At 37.4% G+C, this 18,310-nt stretch overlaps 1 protein-coding gene across 1 annotated transcript in view; it reads right to left on the bottom strand.

Annotated features, from left to right (window-relative positions):
- Positions 1-10,764: 10,764 nt before the first annotated feature.
- The window catches only part of LOC107198402, a 35,336-nt gene continuing 27,790 nt past the window's right edge, over positions 10,765-18,310 (bottom strand). Inside the window, exons 3-6 of the mRNA XM_033511392.1 lie at positions 15,495-15,676; positions 14,778-14,902; positions 12,417-12,469; positions 10,765-11,260 (exon numbers count right to left, since the gene is read on the bottom strand). Of these exons, the coding sequence (XP_033367283.1) occupies positions 11,198-11,260; positions 12,417-12,469; positions 14,778-14,902; positions 15,495-15,676 (423 nt within the window). The 3' untranslated portion in view covers positions 10,765-11,197. The remainder of the gene's footprint in view (positions 11,261-12,416; positions 12,470-14,777; positions 14,903-15,494; positions 15,677-18,310) is intronic.

The raw sequence follows: 18,310 nt of genomic DNA, 5'->3' as shown, positions 1-18,310 counted from the left end.
ACTATTACAAATTGTTTGCACACCATTTTGACAAAGTAAGAGAAAAGTATTACTGGCATGAACTAGGTTTTAGTTATTCACCCAGTTAATGAAGCTGTAGAACATGAATGTGCTCAGGAAAGATGCATAGTTCAGTATATTCTCATCATATTTAGTTTGTTTAATGCTGCAGAGACTGGGGTAAGTAGGTATTCTTCAGAATACCTACTCTACAACTGGAGAAAGATCCAGACATCAACAAAGACCAAAAGATAATTAAGAGTCCCACAAAGAGGACTTAAAGAATCAGGTTATGACAAAAAATTGTAGACTAATCATGAAATATACTGGCACATTATTGATAGATTTCTTGCACAAATAATGTGAAGGGAAACAAGTATTTTAGACAATTTCATTTCATTCATATATGAATTTCACTACAAAAAAAAAATGCTTCTTCCTCTTGAGGTCACAGAAGTGAGGAATCAGTAGGACTCCTCTCCCATCAGAGGAGCTCTGAAAAAATTTTCCATTACAAGTTTAGGATTAAAAAAATTTCAAACTATATGTGTGTAGATACAAATTATATAGATATAGATGATATAGATTAGAAATAGATAGATAGATAGATATAGATATAGATATAGATATAGATATAGATATAGATATAGATATAGATATATAGATAGATATAGATATAGATAGATGATATAGATATAGATATAGATATAGATATAGATATAGATATAGATATAGATATAGATAGATGATATAGATATAGATATAGATATAGATATAGATATAGATATAGATATAGATATAGATATAGATAGATAGATACAGATATAAATATAGAGATGTATAGCTATAGATTAGACATATAGATAGATAGAGATAGAGATAGAGATAGAGATAGAGATAGATGATATAGACATAGATTAGATATAGATAGATGTTGATATAGATAGAGATATCTGCAAGGCACAGAATCCTATGGTCAAGATAATATGTCTAGAAAACAAAACCAAAGAAACATTTCTTCACTGGTACATTCTTGGGAAAAAAGTTCCTTTACAAAAATAATAGCAGTTTAAAATGCTTTTAAATAAGTAAGATCGAACTACATATTTTGATGTGTTTCTCCTCACCTATTTCAAAATCACAACTTTTTGCAGGCATATTGAATAAAACTTTTTCCAGTGCTTTGAGATGCAGAAGTAATCAAGTCATAGGCACATAGTCCTTATGCATGCTTATGCTCACTGATTCATTTAAACTGGGAGGGTTTGTGTAAAGGGATGCACTGCCTTCTCCACTCTTTTTTTTCTGTGTTATGTGCTCTGCAATCTGTGAAATCAGTACGTGGTGCTCTTTGCTAAAGATGGTGATTCCTATTGCATATTGCACATTAAATAATTTCCAATTCACTCTGTGGTGAAGCTCAGAGAGATTATTTGGAATCTTCTGACTTTTGTGCACAGTTTAGAAATAGATTCATTTGCATATGGGAAATAATTTTCATTAAACATTGAGCTATGATATGAGGTCATTAAAGTATCTTAAACTCATATCTTAAAGCTACCACTGGGAGATTACATATTTCTGTTCCAGCCTAAAAACTGAGTTAAAAATTGGCTGCCATCCAAAATGTGCAGTTGTGTGTTAGGTTTTCTTATCCATTAAATACTTTTCAGTTCTCTTCATTATGAAAAAATAAAAATTGTTCTGGCATCTCTCAAGATGTTTTGCTCTATACAAACAAAATGTGTTCAACTTAACCAAGGTGTAGGCTGATGGAGACCTCTATAAACACATTTTGGGAATTCCACATATGTTATGCAATCTTTTTCAAGTGCTATTTTCAAACTGAAATTCACTTTGCTTTCTCATTTCTTTTATGACAACCTTTGAATAAATTCTCAAGTACATGTTCAAGGTTTTTTGACACAATTGTTAAAATCAATACATATAAAATATGATATAATACACTATACACTATAATACACTATTTTGTATCGTGTAGTAAGAGGTGACAATGGGAACATTCTTCTGCTTTGATGGATAAAAATAATAAAAATAGCAATAGCAAGATGAGGCTAGCAAAGAAATAGAATAAATCAAAATATTTCTTCTGCTGTCATATCTAACTTGTTTCCTCTCTGATTTTTCCCTGCAGTCTCAAGAGAAATTAGTCAATGAACTTATTTCAAAAACAATCAATATATTTTCTGAAATATGGGCAGGTTTTGAAAGAAGCCATGAATTTACTTCAAAGGACTCTTTGCTGTCCAAGCAGTGCTGCAAGTGGTCTAGACAAAGAAGAAATCCTTTTTGCAATGCCAAGAGAAGCGGTGCCACAGCCAGCATACCGATGTGGATGGAGGAGATGGGAACCTCCAGAAGCTGAAGTCAGACAGGAAAATGAAGGCAAAGGAACCCTTAGCTAAATGAATCGTGGCTTTCAGTGTAGCTTCACTATTTTGTGCCTGATGAGACTGGCACAACACTTAAAGGAGATAACTTAATTGAAGGTCGGAGGGATAAAAAAAGGAAAGGCAAAACAGTATAGCCCAAGGCTACTGCTGGAATCTGAATAATTCCTCCCAATTCTCCTGTGTTACAAAATCATTTGTTGAGGGAAAAGGAGGAAGTTGAAATGTGAAGCAAGAAATAGTGGTCAGGCTGAATTTAGGTATATGTGAGGAATTTTTGTTTCCAAGAATTAGTGAATAATTTCAAATAATCTACCCAACTTCCAGCTTCTGCATGAGTAAAGTGCTATTTCAGTTGTAAAGTTTCAATGTACAACTGGAAGGTTAAAGCTAAGCATCTGCCTTGAGCCATTTAGTTCCATACAATATAATCTCAAATTGTATATTAAAGTCAGAGAATGAGTGTAAGACATGAGTGAGTGGTGCTGTACCCCCTTAATGTAGCAGCCTATAACAGCTATGGGTTGGCTGATTTCTAAACAGCAAAAAATATTACCTTTTATAACAAATTATTTGATTGTATTTCACTTCACTGGGCACAGAATACTTAACATGTTAGTCAAGAGAAGAGTTTGTAGAAAAATCTATCCACGGCAAATATAGCACTTGAAACAATCACACAGATTTCTGTCATTTAATTTCTTTTTGCTCCTGCTGCTGCTCTGTAATTCACAATATCCAGATCCATTTAAAAATATTCAGCCTGCAGCTCACTCTGTAAAGGACAGTCCTGAGACACAGAGCTAAGCTGCCCAGCAGTGCTGAGGGGATGGTGGACCCTGGAGAGAAGCTCTTGTCAGCAGGAGTGGCTGTAGCTCAGCAGAGCTGAAATGTGGCTCTGGGTGAGTTTCCACATGCAAGTCACCTGGCAACCTGAGAGTGAATGCAGAGAAGCCTGTGCTCAGATGCCAATACTTCTGCCCAAAGCTCCTTAGGTCAGAGGGTATGATCACTGAATGTCATCATATGAGTTGTGTGAATATGCTCAGGATATCTTCGTTTTTTTTTTTTTTTTTTTTTTTTTTTTTTGTAATAGGAAAATTATTTGTACAGTTAATGAGAAATTCTTTGCAGAATATTAACATTATGAATGCTACAACCCCTTTTGTTGTGTGCAGACAGTCAATAATGACTGCACTCTGATCCAAATGAAATGAAGTTATGCACTGCTTCCCCAGGAAGCTTGTGCTCTAGTTCAGACACAAAGTGTTTCAGGCACAGACGGTACATGGTCTGCCAGCGCAAGGTGTTCTGAGGTAAAGTAGGAGCTGACCTGTTCTCTTTGTTCTAGCTATGATAGATGTTCTCTGTGTACTCTAATTTCCTCATTAGTACTGAAAGAGGCTCAAAGCAAGGACGGATTGGTAGGGTTTTTTGGTTTGTTTTTTTTTTTAATTACAGAGCCGTAAGAAATATCTCCATTACAGAGAGAACATCATCAGAGTGATGGTGTAGCTAGCTGCAGAAAACAGCAGTGCATCCCTGTGCAAACCTTCCTCAGTAAATTTAAAGTGAATTTTGCCATATTTCTAGTTGTAACAACTGAATGGTCATTTTAAAGACAGGTTCAGCACACGGATGAAGTTTTCCATCTAGTTTTAGGAATTGTGCCATCTCATTAAATTAGAAGAGATGTCTAAGACAAAGTGTGACAAGTGTATATGGTATTTAAATAAAATTATGTACCTGGCATTCTTCCTAGTTTTATAATTTATAATTTCTCACATCATTAATATATTTTACTAATAAACCACTGGTGCTTGGGAAGGACATTTTCTTAAAAACAATAAATTGGAACTTACTCATGGGAAAATATAACACATCTCACACAACCTTGGTTTCATCTAGAGGTCTCCAAATGCCTAGCAAAAAAGATAACACCGTGAAAATTAAAAAGACAACACTAACAAGAATCTTTATTTTCATCTAGACTAATATTATGGCTGATACTAGGATAAAGGTTTTGCTATATCTTGAAAATGCACTTGTAATGACAAACTGACAAACTGACAAATCCTGCCATTCATTTATTTGAATATATTCATTTGTTTGAATAGAAACTGTTAAGGGGGCTTTATGAGTATTAGCTCTGGTCCTTCTATCACAATAAGGGAAACAAAATATGTCAGAGATGATAACGGTACACTCTTTCCTTTATAGTTTGTGTTTTTCCTTTTTGGAGGAGACATACATAGAACCTGTAAGCCTCTTTACAAGTGTGCTTTCAATTGAGTCTTGATAGAGTTTGTATTTATTTGTGAATGGGTCCCAATGGTGAAAAGAGCAGTTCAGTAGAGCTACTCTATTTATAAAACAGGAAAAAAAAATAGAAACAAAACCAAGTAAAACAAGTTGCAGTTATACAACATATATTTTTGGCTAAAATGGTGTGAGGTGTGAATGCTGCTTCAATTACAGGCAGTAAAAAATAACTTGGTAAAATCACACAGGAAGTCCTTATTCAACACTTTGCTTTGCTCTTTCCATTTCTTTCAGCAAATCTGACATTATAAGCACAACTGACTCTCTAAGGAACTCTTAAATAATTTAAAGATGCTGAGCCTCGTGTTCTACAGGCAAAAGATGCTGACATTATTTTAAATTAGGTTTTTATACTTAAAATATATTGAAGTGCATTTTGGGGAAATGAAGTTTTGCTACCTATGCTTTTTCTGAGAGCTACTATGTGCAGAACAACATTGACACTGTGGGTAGAATAATGTTCACATGTATTTTTATATATTCTGAAAAATATTATTAAGCACAGAACTCATTCTTCAAGTATGAACTTAATGTATCCATGCAATCTTCTGGAAATGTACTAGGTCATATGGGGGGTTTTTGCAAGTGATTGTACACAATAAATGTACACAGTGTTTATATTAAGCTTTTGTGAATAACTAAAAATACACACCAGGTAAAATTGTACACTGGCCTTTTTGAGGGATGCATTGACTTCAGTGAAAGTCCAATTTTGGCCTTCTTTGCTAATAGCTTGAACACGGCAGCCTCATTGTTATTTTTACTTCTAACTCTTGATGCTTTAAGTTATTTGCCACAAGCAGCTGGCTCTGTCTTACTCCCCCACATTGTTCTCAGATGTCCTTCAAGTCAAAAACCAAGTGAGAACATGTAGAGAAGAGACTCATGGATAAACAAAATTTCATCTTTAAAATATGGGGAACACTGAGACAAAGATTTGACACTTGTGTAACTTGTTTTTGAATTTAATTTTTATCTTCTCATGGCTGTTGGGTAATACTAGTTTAAAAAACAGAACCCAATAAACCCCTTGTGATTCTCCTAAACCAAAACCAAAAGTACCCCCAAGTTGTTCTGACTGTGCTGCTTGCTAAAACCTAATGCATTCTGGGACTAGGCATTTGCCAGTTAGCTTATTGATCATGTCTGATAGTGCAGACGTGATCAATAACGCCAAAAGTCATGTATCTCCATATCAATTGCCATTGCATCATCTGTGAAGCCCTGAAGATGAAAGCATAACACAAAAGCAGCATCCCATGCTCTGTCTCACATTTGGCTTTCAGCTTAAAATAAGAAGCCTTTAAAATCATAGCTAAGTCAGCATTAGTATATTTGCCATCTGATTTTTGAGCCATTGGACTCTACCTGCTCTGTATTTTCAAGCTCTGCTCTGAAACTTGAGCAGCTGAAATTGTCTTTTCTTTCTTTATGAAGTGGTAGAACTCTCCTGTATTCACTGCCTGAACAGGAAAGACATAGGAAATAGGCGTACCAGTCTGGCATTCACATTGCAGACATCCCAGGAGAGAGCAAGAACCCATTGTTCACCTGAGTTCATCTGTTACGTTATGAAATAAGTAATTTCTTATTTGGCTACTTAGGGAAATGAAATTCGGAGTGTAGCAAAGACTTCGGGGCCATTCAGCTCTGCACCTCCAGCTACTGCTCAGCATTCCTCCAGTGCCACTGATGGCCAGCCTTGGTACTGGGTGTGACTAGCAGGAAAGGCAAACTTCTTGTGAGAGAGAAGGAAGTAGAGCTCATCATTTCACAGGCTTTGATTACACCCTACCCACATTTCATCAGTTTAGTCAGTATTCACGTACATCTCAGTGAAATCTAATTCCATTTTTCTCAAGGATGGTAAAGTACTCACAACCAAAGAACTCAGAACATCCCTGTTGATGAGCAGATAAGGTAATGAGATTTTTTTTGTTCTTCAAATGGGATGCCCCTGGACAAAAGGCATATCCTTTCCCTAATGGTAATGGCAGCAAGTTTACAGAAAATGTGATATGAATTCTCATACTGACCAATGACTTTATGTTCAGTCAGTTCTAGATGGCCTTAATGATGGATGCCATTTATTAAAGAGTTTGGAAATTTTCTATGGATGGCTATTTCCATCATAGCCACAAATATGCCATGCCTGCCTGTCATATTTCTACACTGGCTAGATTTGGACTAAACAGACTAAAGAAGACCTAGGTTTGAAGGATGCAAGCTCAGTGAGCTGTAAACTGCAGTTTTCTGAACTTACCCAAGAGGGTCTTCCACTCTGGTCAGTGCAGTAGAGCCACAACAATAATGTCTTAAATGGAACTCCTTTTTATGTGGTAAGTAGGCAAATACATCATATACATGTTCACAGTCAGATTCGTACACAAAAATAGCATTATCAGAGGTAGAAATTTATCCTCCATGCATCATCTGATGAAATGAAATTGAAAGAAATCAGTACTTTTGCAGAAGACTTAACTTAAGGTGGAGACTGTCAAACCAAGAGGCTATGCTGGAAATTTGGCTGAAAGTCTTGGAAGTCCGGACAGGAAAGCCAACAAATAAACTATTGGACATTTTTGCCCTTTGTTACAAAGTCAGTAGCAGAGATGGGAGTGAGAAAAAAAAGCTGTTGTTGCCTTAGGCATGCTTTCAGTGTACATTTATTTTGTTGTTGCTGCCTGGTTCATTGAGCTGGTTTGTCTTTAATGGTTCACTAAGCTTTGACTACTGTAGAGATTATGGTAATTTATTTTACTGTAGTAGTATCCTGGACTGGAGCATGGTGCTTTCAAAGTACCAAATTAGGTAAATATCAATAATGTAAAAAGTTTTCTCAGTTGAGGTTAACTCCTGGACTCCAAAATAATAACATTGTTAGGTGGAAGATGCCAATCCAGGAGGACAAGGGATACAGTTTATTGGTTTGTTTCGAATATTTAGTGTTTCAGATACCTGACTTGATACTTGATATTTCAGATACTTGAGTTGAGATTTAAGCCATATAAAATGCAGAGACTTTTCTGAATTAGAATTAAGATGCAGAGAAAATGTTATTTGGAGTCACCAAACTCTCAAGCTTTCAAAGACAAACTATGTTCACAGACATTTATCTTAGGAGTCAAAAGACCAAGTGTGTGAAGTGTCCCTCCTGTTTCCAAAAAGTTTTTATGATGAAATTGTTACAGTCATTAGAGAGAGATTCTGTACAAATTCAGGTACAAATAAGACCACATGTCAAAGTCAATAGTGTGGGCTTTATTTAATAGTAAATATTTTCTAAGACAGAAAGAGATAGCAAGAAACAGGAAAAATAAAGACACAGGGAGAGAGACCAATTAAGTAGAAAGATATCAGCACCCCTGTGGATCCAGTGGTGTCCCATTAGTTCTCTTCTGGTCTTCTGGTGATGGAGGTCCCACAAAACACAGAATTCAGCAGGTTAATATATGTTCAGGTACAATGGGAATGCCCAAGTATGTCCTCAGGGCGGGGGGAAGTTTTATGCTATCTTTTGCAGCAGACTGTGGATCTGTTGGAACACTTGGATCATGCACAGGCCTCTGGTGCAAGGCCTCAGGAATGAGTCTGGAGGGCACTCTGGGCTTCTCCAGTGGGTTATGTCACCTTCTAAGATGTGCCAGCTACCTCCTGTGTGAATGTTTTGTGTAAATGTGACCTTCTCAGGGTGGCTGTGAGTTTTATAGATGAGACAGTTTTTTGTAAAGGAGAACATCTGGACTCTTAAAAAGCACCGTTCCATCTCCACAGTGTCTGCTTATAGCTTCCAGAGGTGGATGTTCATCTCTTCTGTCTTAAGTGGACCAAAGGCTTCACCATCACACATCCAAAAACTCTCTTACCACAGCTTATCTGTGGAGGAGTGTGTGTTCAAACCCAGTCTCTGTAAATGAGCCTGTGGGCTACAGCCTCCCCTACCCAGATGCAGACAGAGCTGATTTTCAACACTACTGGAGTGTCTGGCTTTTCTTGTGGGTACCTTCTTCTTCCCCAAGAAGTTACATCGCCTTAGACACGAGGTAATTGAACAACAGTCCCACCTTTATCAGTCTTAAATTCTCACACAATTTAACTCCCAGTCCTGAAATCCAGAAGGCATTTTTGGGGGTGTGGACTTCAGTGAGGCAGATGAGCACTCGCTTCTTTGCACATTTCGCTACAATGTGCCGGTGTGGGTGACCAAACATTGGTCCAGGTTGCCCAGAGTTATTGTGGAGTCTCCATCCCTGGAGATAGTAAAAATCTTTCTTACAATGAGTAGGAGCAGGATAAGTTTTGTTTAATATTATATATTGTGAGGATGTTTTGTTTGTACCATACAGCTCTCCCGTATCCTAGGTCCTAGGCCCATTGACTGCTTGTAAATTCCAATTTTTAAAAACCACACCTTTTGTGCAGACATTATCAAAAAGAATAAGATTAATCACCTGAAAAGAGCTAATTTTTGTGCCATCGCTTCAAAGAAATTAACACATTTTTAATTTGCCATAAGCATTGAAATAAGTTTCCTCTAAAAGTAGTATGATAGATAATACTGTTCATTCTGTCAAATGTGCCTCAAAATATTTATAAGTAACTTGTCCTGCCTAAACAAAAAGGTCACCTAGAAAAAACAAGTTCTAATAAAATCAACTTCAAAACAAATTTCTAGCTCTTTCAAGACCTGCACCAAAAATGTGACTACGAATATGTGGCATGCCTATTAGTGACTATTACTGCACTGCTATTGTCCCAAAATGCATTTCCTATTCCATTGGGTATAATTGCCCCAAGGGAAAAGGCATAGCAAGACAGTTTTCTAAATCCCAAGATCCAAAAAAACCCCATGGAAAAATAAAGAAATAAATGGAAAACAATTTCTGCCACTTTTGATATCTCTTGCCATTTTCCAACCTGCTTTACAGTCACCCCTATCACAATGGGTTTGGATGGCATAATTGCTGCCCTTGTGCCATTTAAGCCTTTAGTTCAATAAAAGAGAAGCTACAACTGAGAGATTACATATCTTTTTTTTTTTGTATTTAGAAGTACAGTTTTAAAACAGTAGGCAGAAGAAATGAGTTCTGAAATTGTAACAGTGTTGATATTAGATCTTCAGAGATGGTCTTGAAAGATCTCCAAAAAGAAATGCATTAAATCCGTCTCTTTCTTTCCCTAAAGCATTCTCTTTCATTTTAAAGTCCAGCATTTTTTGGAAAGATTTAGTGTTCATTAATTAAATGATTTGTGCACTGATCCATCCTTTCTGCTCAAACATGATTGAATTTCAATACACCACAATCATGCAGACTTACTGCTCTTCATATTCTTCAAGGCTACACTTAACATTCCAGCTTAACAGCCTCACTAACACACCTCAAGGGTGTACAACTAAAAAAGAAGGCAGAGTCAGCAAATACTTTACATGGCTTTTTTTTTTTTTTTTTTTTTGTTTCTTAAGAAACTCAAGGGAAAGTTTTGAAAATTTTACGAGTACAAATGATTTCTGACAAGGGCAGAAACAAAGTTTATAGTCCTTTTAAACACTGACACGATTCTTAGTGCTTCTTTTCTTCCGGTACAGAAGTGAGATAACCGTTTTGTTAGTGCTTTGAAATGGTTAGCAGTGCTATACACAAAGCTGTGTGTTGCTGCTCTTTCTCCTCACTGCTCTTTCTTTATATCATTTCTGATTTACACTGAGTCAAATCTCGGTCCTAGTGAGATTTAACAATGATTTAAATGGAATCAGAATTTTTTCCACAGTTTTTCAAGATATAATTTGGTGAAAGAGAACAGCAACTAATTGTCTAGAGTGTAAATGCCTCTGTACCCTATTCCAATCCCTCTGGAGCCAATTCTCTCATTAGCTTCTGCAGGAACTGAACAAGGCCATGGATTTGACTGCATCAAACTCACAGACTGTAAAAATATAGATTACATATCTAAAGGCTAAATGTACTTGCACACAAAATAGCACAAAGCAAAAGCCTCTAAGTTTGGGAGGAAAAAAAGTAAGCAAACTATATCCAACGAAAAGGTTTTATTTTTCTGAAAAACAGCCTTTCTTTCACAATATTCATTAATAAACCTCATAGTTCCTAGACTGAGTTGTGGCATTTATCCACATGCAAATCACGTTCTCCACAACTTCTAGAGAAGGCCACAACTAAGCACAAAGCTCTAATAATACTACGGGACTCTAAATTTGTGTCTTCCAGTCATTACCAGTGGCAAAATTTCAAAGTCAACACTTGACCTCAAATAAATAAATGAATAAATCATCTCCTCTTACAAGAATACCCTCTTTCACAGTTTGCATTTTACTGGACTAGATGAGATAATATTTGATGAGTGATTCTCCATGAAAGATTCTGTCATGTTTGTCATTAACTTGGCAGCCCCCAAATGAAAATCCAGGTGTTATACAGGTCCAACCGTATTTCTACTTCTTTTTTTCATCAGTTTTGTCTCTTCCAAACTTGTGAGATGTAAAACAGGACACATGGAAGGAGAGTCATTCCCTGGAACAGAAAAGTAGTATAATTAATGCTCACAGATGTTTTTGTCTGTGTAGTACTCCAGCAGTGATAGTTCCTGTACTCACCCTCAGTGCAAATGCCAGAGCAGCCTATAAGCTTTGTGCACACATACTTTACCAGTGCACAGCCTTTTTTCTGCAATAGAATGCAGTTACCTGCATCCTATTACATTCAAAACACTGTCAAAGTCACAGAAGTGACTTCCCATAAGATAAACTAGCAGACAAAGAATTCCCATGTGAGACCTTGTGGCAAGTATAGATGGCAAAAACAGGAAGATGCTATTTCTGGCCCAGTGAGGCAGATCTGGGTAACCTATCCTGACAAAAATTCACACAGTGGCAAAATGTGGGGAAGGAAGCAGGTCCTTATACACATGCTAGACCAAGTTGTGGGAACAGCATCTACGCCCCATGGATACCTGGGACTTGTATTGTAAAAATGTGATGCCCTCAAAAGAGCAACTCTGGAAAACCCCATCACTGAGAAGACCTGGGTGAAGCTGGACACCATGGCATTCACATGGTGGTGACTAGCTTTCTCCCTAATCCCTCTCACACTCTCTTTCCCAGCCCCCTGCACCTGTCTTCCTATTTCTTTCTCTCTCTCTCTACCTCTTTAACCTTTTATATCCTTCTGGATTAGAAAAATTAATAGAGCTAATTAGTCTTCTGAACTGGTGTGGTAATCAGGAACATTGCTAGCTAGAACTTGTCCATTTTACCCTAAAAATTATTTTAATACATTGGGAGCAATGTGGGAAAAGTTAAGCAAAAAACAACATTAAACCAAATAAACAATAGGTCTCGTCAATCCATTTTTTTGTACCTTAACAGCGTAACCTCTGCTTAGGTTCTGGCCAGAACAAGGTTAATTCTTGCTGTAGCAACAGAGGTTATTCTATTCCACCTCACAGCATTGCCAGAGGCAGGGGAAGGGATTCTCCTGCTTCTTCCAGTGAAGCAAGCAGGGTGGACAGAGCAGTCAGGGTAGCAGGGCAGCAGCCCCAAGCCAGAGGGAATAGAGGGCTGGCATGGCTGTGGTTGGGTGAAAATTGGTGACTGTTTTTGTGGGAATCACTCTCTCTTTTGTACACTTTTGTTATTAATATTGTTGCTGCCACTGATTGTTTTCTTACCTCACTGTTGTTTCCAGTAAATTGTTCTTGTCTTAACATGTGATCCTTGCTGTCTGGAGAAAAAAAAATTGGGAAAAACATTCTTAAACCAAGACAATCTTCCAGTGTAACAATAAAAAAACTCTTTTCCCCCTACACACACACAGGCATATAGATACATATATTTTTAGCAAGAAGCTGTTAGAGCTCTAATTTTAAAAAAATTCCATTTACTTTTCAGCAAAGCAGAACAATCTTTCAAAAGGCATCTAGATTTTACTATTTTTCAACAGAGGTACTAAGGAATAATTTTCTTGGAGATCAAATGCATTCTACTACATGAAAAAGATTTTTATATAAATTTATTAAGCATTACATGAAAGAGGTAGAGAAGTATTTCAAATCAAAAAGAGACCAGACACCATAGAAAATTATCTCCTTGCTTCCAGGTAGAGTGGAAGATATAAGTGCCAAGATGAATGTGACAAAATGTGTACTTCTCCAACAAAATTAATAGGGTGAAGAAAAATCTGGTGTCTTTTTGTCTTTTGAGCAAAAGACTTTTGCATGGGATGAGAAAATACAAAGAAATTGTTAGTGAATGTCAATATTTTTCTGATATAGCCACATGACCTGCACAGACCATTTGCCTTCTCATTAATAATTCTAATACCAGATACCACAAGCTCTGTACAAGCACATCCATGGCGTGGTAATGAATATCATATTTATTCAGACACTAAGCTTATTCTCATCATGGCCCTGCCTTCTGTGACAGTCAGTGTCCTCTACCCCACTTCAGTGGCATGCCCTCACACTGGAAAACGTTACAGAAACATCTGCCCATGTTTACTCAGTTTGAGGGTGAATCATCTGATGCTTTAAGCACAACCAGATTGTCACCTTTACTTCCCACTTAAAATAATCTCCACTAATTGCCAGAAATACCATCCTTATGATATTGTTACAAGTGTCACTTATCCAAAATAATTTACACCTCACATTTATACATGACCTGGTTTTAGCAATGTCTGCAACATGGACACAAAGGTGAACTTGATATTAAACATGCTGCTTTAATTATTATTTGGTGTTAAATGTAATCTAACAAAAAATTATGGAATCATTAAGGTTGGGAAATACCTCCAAGATCATCAAGTCCAATACTGAAGACTATAATTTGTTTGCGTGTTTTAGGTTTTTTGATTTGTTTTCTCATTAATATTTATCATTTTTTTAAGACAGCAGCCTGATATAGCTTGTATTAGTAATCTGGTGGATTCCAGATAAATCAGTTTCAATAGTCCACTGTTTTATTGCTTCATAAGTAAAGAGATAAAAAAGAAAAAAAAGGATGAGACTTCTCAACATCCTCCAATTCCCCTGTAACTTCTTGGTTATGGAGTTCCATATATTTCAGATTAATCACTTTTACAGGTGTCCACTTGATTTTGTAAAACTAGGATAATTTTGTAAAACTAGGATTTTATAAAACTAGGACCATTGCATGGTCCAATGTTCCAAGAATTTAAACCAACAGGCTTGAGAGAAAACATCCTATTTAAACAAAAACCTTACACTGAATTCAGAGGGAGTATCTAATCATACTTGGGAAATGTCCCCAATCCTTCCCTGTACCTATTTTCCACCTCCTAAAATGGGGATTAATTGTCTGTCCCCAACTCTCTACAGGTTTTCTATGGAGTCAATCTTTTGAATGCAGCAGCACACAGTCACACTCTGCTCTATTCTTGTCTCAGTGTCCCCAGAGTTCCCAGTGTGAAGGTAGCTCTAAGGTGATTCAAAGAAAAGGGGAACATGACAGCAGTGGTGTGCATGCAGCCAAGTAAACCTGCTCTTGGGTTCTAGAGTGAAGATACTCTTATCCGGGATATCTGCGGTGGCAAAGTGTAGGTTCTTACAATATACTCCTTTGATAAAAAAGTAGGAAATGGAAAACTGCTAGAGAATGGGAAGTGTTTGATGGTCAGTGGCTGTCACGGTAACTCAAACTCAGTGATTACCAGAGTTCAAAAAAAGCCAGATTAGATACACTTTGTGCATATATCTAGAATTAAATACTTATATAAAGGTATTTAATACTGTTTGGTTAAGCTGTCAGACATTAGGCAAAAAGGATTTTTTTGTCACCTTACTTGTATTCCATTCTCCTTGCATTAAAGGCTTCTGTAGTTTTCTTTTTGTGTGACGTCATTGGTTACATAATTCTGTAGTGGAATCTTAAAACTTTCTTCAAAAGTAGGAACATAAGAATCATTGCTAACTTATCTGTATCATGCATCTCTTGTACATTATTAGGTTATTCAATCAGCTCAGCTTATTATTCAATCAACTCATTAAAAGCTAGACAGTTTTACATACAGTTGATGGTCCCACGTGGGTTCAGTCCAGTCTTGTAGTAAATATATGTTGTGTTCAGGGAACTGAAAAAGTTGCACAGAGGATATGGAGATATTTCTCTTTTCTTAAAGTTGTCTGTTTGTATCCTGAAAGAGACAGAGCTCATGGCATTTGAAATCAAAACCAGATAGTTAATGAGGAAATTATTAATCTTCTTACAGAAATTTATAACTCCCTTTTACATTAAGTAATGAATTCACTTTAAATAATTTCCTCTGAGTACTTTTCTGACACTTGAAGTTTCAAGCTTGCATGCTAACAGTGGCAAGGATTTACAAATGAAAGAGATACAATCAGGCTCGATTCTGCTAAAACAGATTTCTGGCTTTTCCAGTTGGATGAAAAAAGTAGAAAAATGTTAATTAGTGAAGTCAAAGTATTTGAGCTGTTATAGACATAATACCAATGCCTTTAATTCCTTCTAATGAAGCAAAAGGAACTCCACACAGTATGTTCTCAAGGACTTATGGTGTTCCTTGGGTAGTTTCTAACCAGAAAAATCAAGTAATTTAGCCACCTTCTGTACCACCAGCAAGCCTCTGGCTGCCTTATTCTATGGTTGTTAGGGAAAGGAATAGTGAGACTAACTTTTTTTAGTTATTTCAGATTGACTGAAGAATCTACCCATTGGATGCTATAAATAAGAACACTGAAATGAGGGAGAAACGAGATGCATACCTTTTTCTCTCCAAGTAGTGTGCAGATGTGGGATATGGGGTTATAATTGCTGAAGTTGTTGGGGCCCATCGCAATGCCCTGAGGGAAGGCACAGGGGGAGATGGGAGGGTTGAGGGGTGGGATGCAGCGATGAGTGAGGAGTGAGTCAGCTGAGTGACAGCTGGAAGTGAGACTCTGATTGGCTGGAGGAACACATGCACAGTGATGAGCAGGAAGCTGATTGGGTGGAAGGATGTGCGGACAGCATATGAGCAGGAAGCTGATTGGGTGGCAGGACGCCTGGACAGGAGCACTGTAGCTGGGCCAGCCAATGGGTGTCCTTTCTCTGTTCTGTTCAGGTCTGTTCTGTTCTGCCTCAGTTTGGTTTTATTTTTGGTAGGTGTAAATTAAAGGTATAAAAAGAAAGGATTTCTTCAATTAAGTGATCTCCTTTGGATATGTAAGGGGGTCCGTGTCACTTTGTTCCCCACTCCTACGTGTAGATACATACATTCTTGTATATGAAAGTCTGATATTTATGGGTTCAGTCCTAGGAGTTTCACTTTTCTGTACTAATAGTCATTTCAATATTATTTATTAGATGCTTGCACTGGCTTTCCTTTAAGGATCATTTTAAGGAATGTTTTTAAGTGGTTTGAGAAGATGAAAACATTGGTAATATGGGAGATGGAATAGGCAAGTGACTAAGTTGCAAAAAATTAGAGCTGATTTAACCTCTGACTATCCCACTGATATATTGAGTGCATTTGGCACCACAATAAGGAGCTAAGGATCCAGGAGATGTGATGAAAAATATCTGCTACTACCTAGGTTCATATTTTTAACAATGCTATAGAACTGAGTGACAGTGCTTTTGTGAATGCCACAATTGCAAGGTTGCATTCCCAGAAATAAAGCTGAGGTGTTTAAAAAAAACCCTACAATATTTTATCAAATTTCTTGCCAATGTATCACACTGAAAGCAAATCAAACTCTCACCTCATTCCTTTTATATTACTTTCTGTGTCGTATAGGGAAAAAAAATCTCTTAACAGCATTGTCTGCTATTTGCTACAAATTTTCTCATGTCCATAGATATTCCAAGATTCTCTCTACATGTAAATATTTTTCAATATTTGTCAATATTATTCAATAGATTACATATAACAATAACAATGAGACCGTTATTAATAACAATTCAGTTATTAATCATAGTAATAAGTTTTGTCAGTTACTGACAAAGCAAATGCTTTATCATTAGTAATGGGCAGTATTTCTTCTCCAAAATCATGCAGTTTCACAATGATGATGAGAAACAGTCTTTTTTTCTGAGGAACAAAAATGAGCTGTCCCAGAAACTTAATAAGTGTTGTAGTATTGCCACTGTATTATAAGCCTTCTGAAGAGTGGCATTGTACATATTTCATTGCAACACTACATTGCTGACTGAGTCTGGATAGATAGTCTGGCTTTAAATTCATAGATGTTGTGCTACGTCTTAGTATTGACCAAGGAATAGCATGAGTGGGAAAAAGCCCCATATTAAAATGAAGTATTACAGAAATAATAAACTGTGCTTAAGATACTTAAATATAAGTGGTGAATGCAACACAGAAATTCACCCAGCAAAAACACCTTTCCAGTACTGTCTTCTTCTAAGCTGTAGAAGCATCTTAACTAGAAGCATGTTGAGACTTCAGTGAAGCTGTTGAACTAAGAGCTGTGTGTCTGCAAAAATCATTCACGTTGGATAGCACAGAAGTGTGGAAGTTACAAAATTATTCAAATACTCTTATATCCTCATCTTTTGGATGTGTTTTCCAGTGTTTCTTTGAGACAAACTGAGAGCAATCTTCAAGAATGTTATGCTCTGCTATAGTTCTCCATCACTAATGCAGAAAATGCACTGAAGGCTGGAGATATCACAAGTAAAAGCAACCTCTAGCTTTGTAAAGGCAAGTTTTACCACTGAAGTACCATAATTGTATAAAGAAGAGTGCCAGGTGGAAAATAGAAAATCAGGAAAGGATGTCTTCTCACAACACTGAGGGAAGGATGCAAGCCTTGGACTCATACAGATGTTAATTACAACACAACTGGACAATTGTGGACAATTAATTACAGGACACTTAAGTGAAGAAAGGAAAAGTGCTAGAGAAAAGTGGCATGTGCACTATTAATTCATTCATATTGGTTTTACATGGCATGATTTTGGTTCTGGGGGGCTGAAAATGGTGGCTCCCTTGAATTGATGCCAGAAGCTTTCCCCATGTCCTGTAGAGCCAGTGCCAGACAGCTCCAAGGCAAACCACTGCTGCTCTGGTTATGCCCATCAACACCAGAATCAGTAACTCTGGGATAATGTATTTATGGGGAAAAGATTGGAGCAGAGGGGAGGAGCATGAGAAACAGCCCTGCATATACTAAGGTCAGCAGAGTACAGACAGGAGGTGCTCCAGGTGCTGGGGCAGAGATTCCCCTGCAACCCTTGGTGAAGACCAGGGTGTGGTAGTCTGCATCCCTGCAGCCCATGAAAGCCCAAGGGGGAGCAGAGATCCACTTGCAACCCCTGGAGGACCACACACCAGAGCAGGTGGCTGCCTGAAGAAGGCTGTGATGCTATGGAAAATCCATGCTGTAGTAGGTTCCTGCCATTGGGATAGGAGCCCATGCTGGAGCAGGTTTGCTGCCCCACAGGAAGGACATCTAGGGCAGTTTGTGAAGAGCTGCAACCCTTTGGGAGGACTCACACTGGAGAAGTCCATAGAGGACTGTCTCCAACACTGGAGCAGGGAAGGAGTGTGAGGAGTCTTCCAGACTAGGAGGAAGCAGCAGCA

The sequence above is a fragment of the Parus major genome, chromosome Z (genome assembly GCF_001522545.3).
Source record: "Parus major isolate Abel chromosome Z, Parus_major1.1, whole genome shotgun sequence".
NCBI classification, from domain to species: domain Eukaryota; kingdom Metazoa; phylum Chordata; class Aves; order Passeriformes; family Paridae; genus Parus; species Parus major.
Note: the sequence above shows the minus strand (reverse complement) of the source record. Positions and strands in the feature narration are given on the sequence as shown.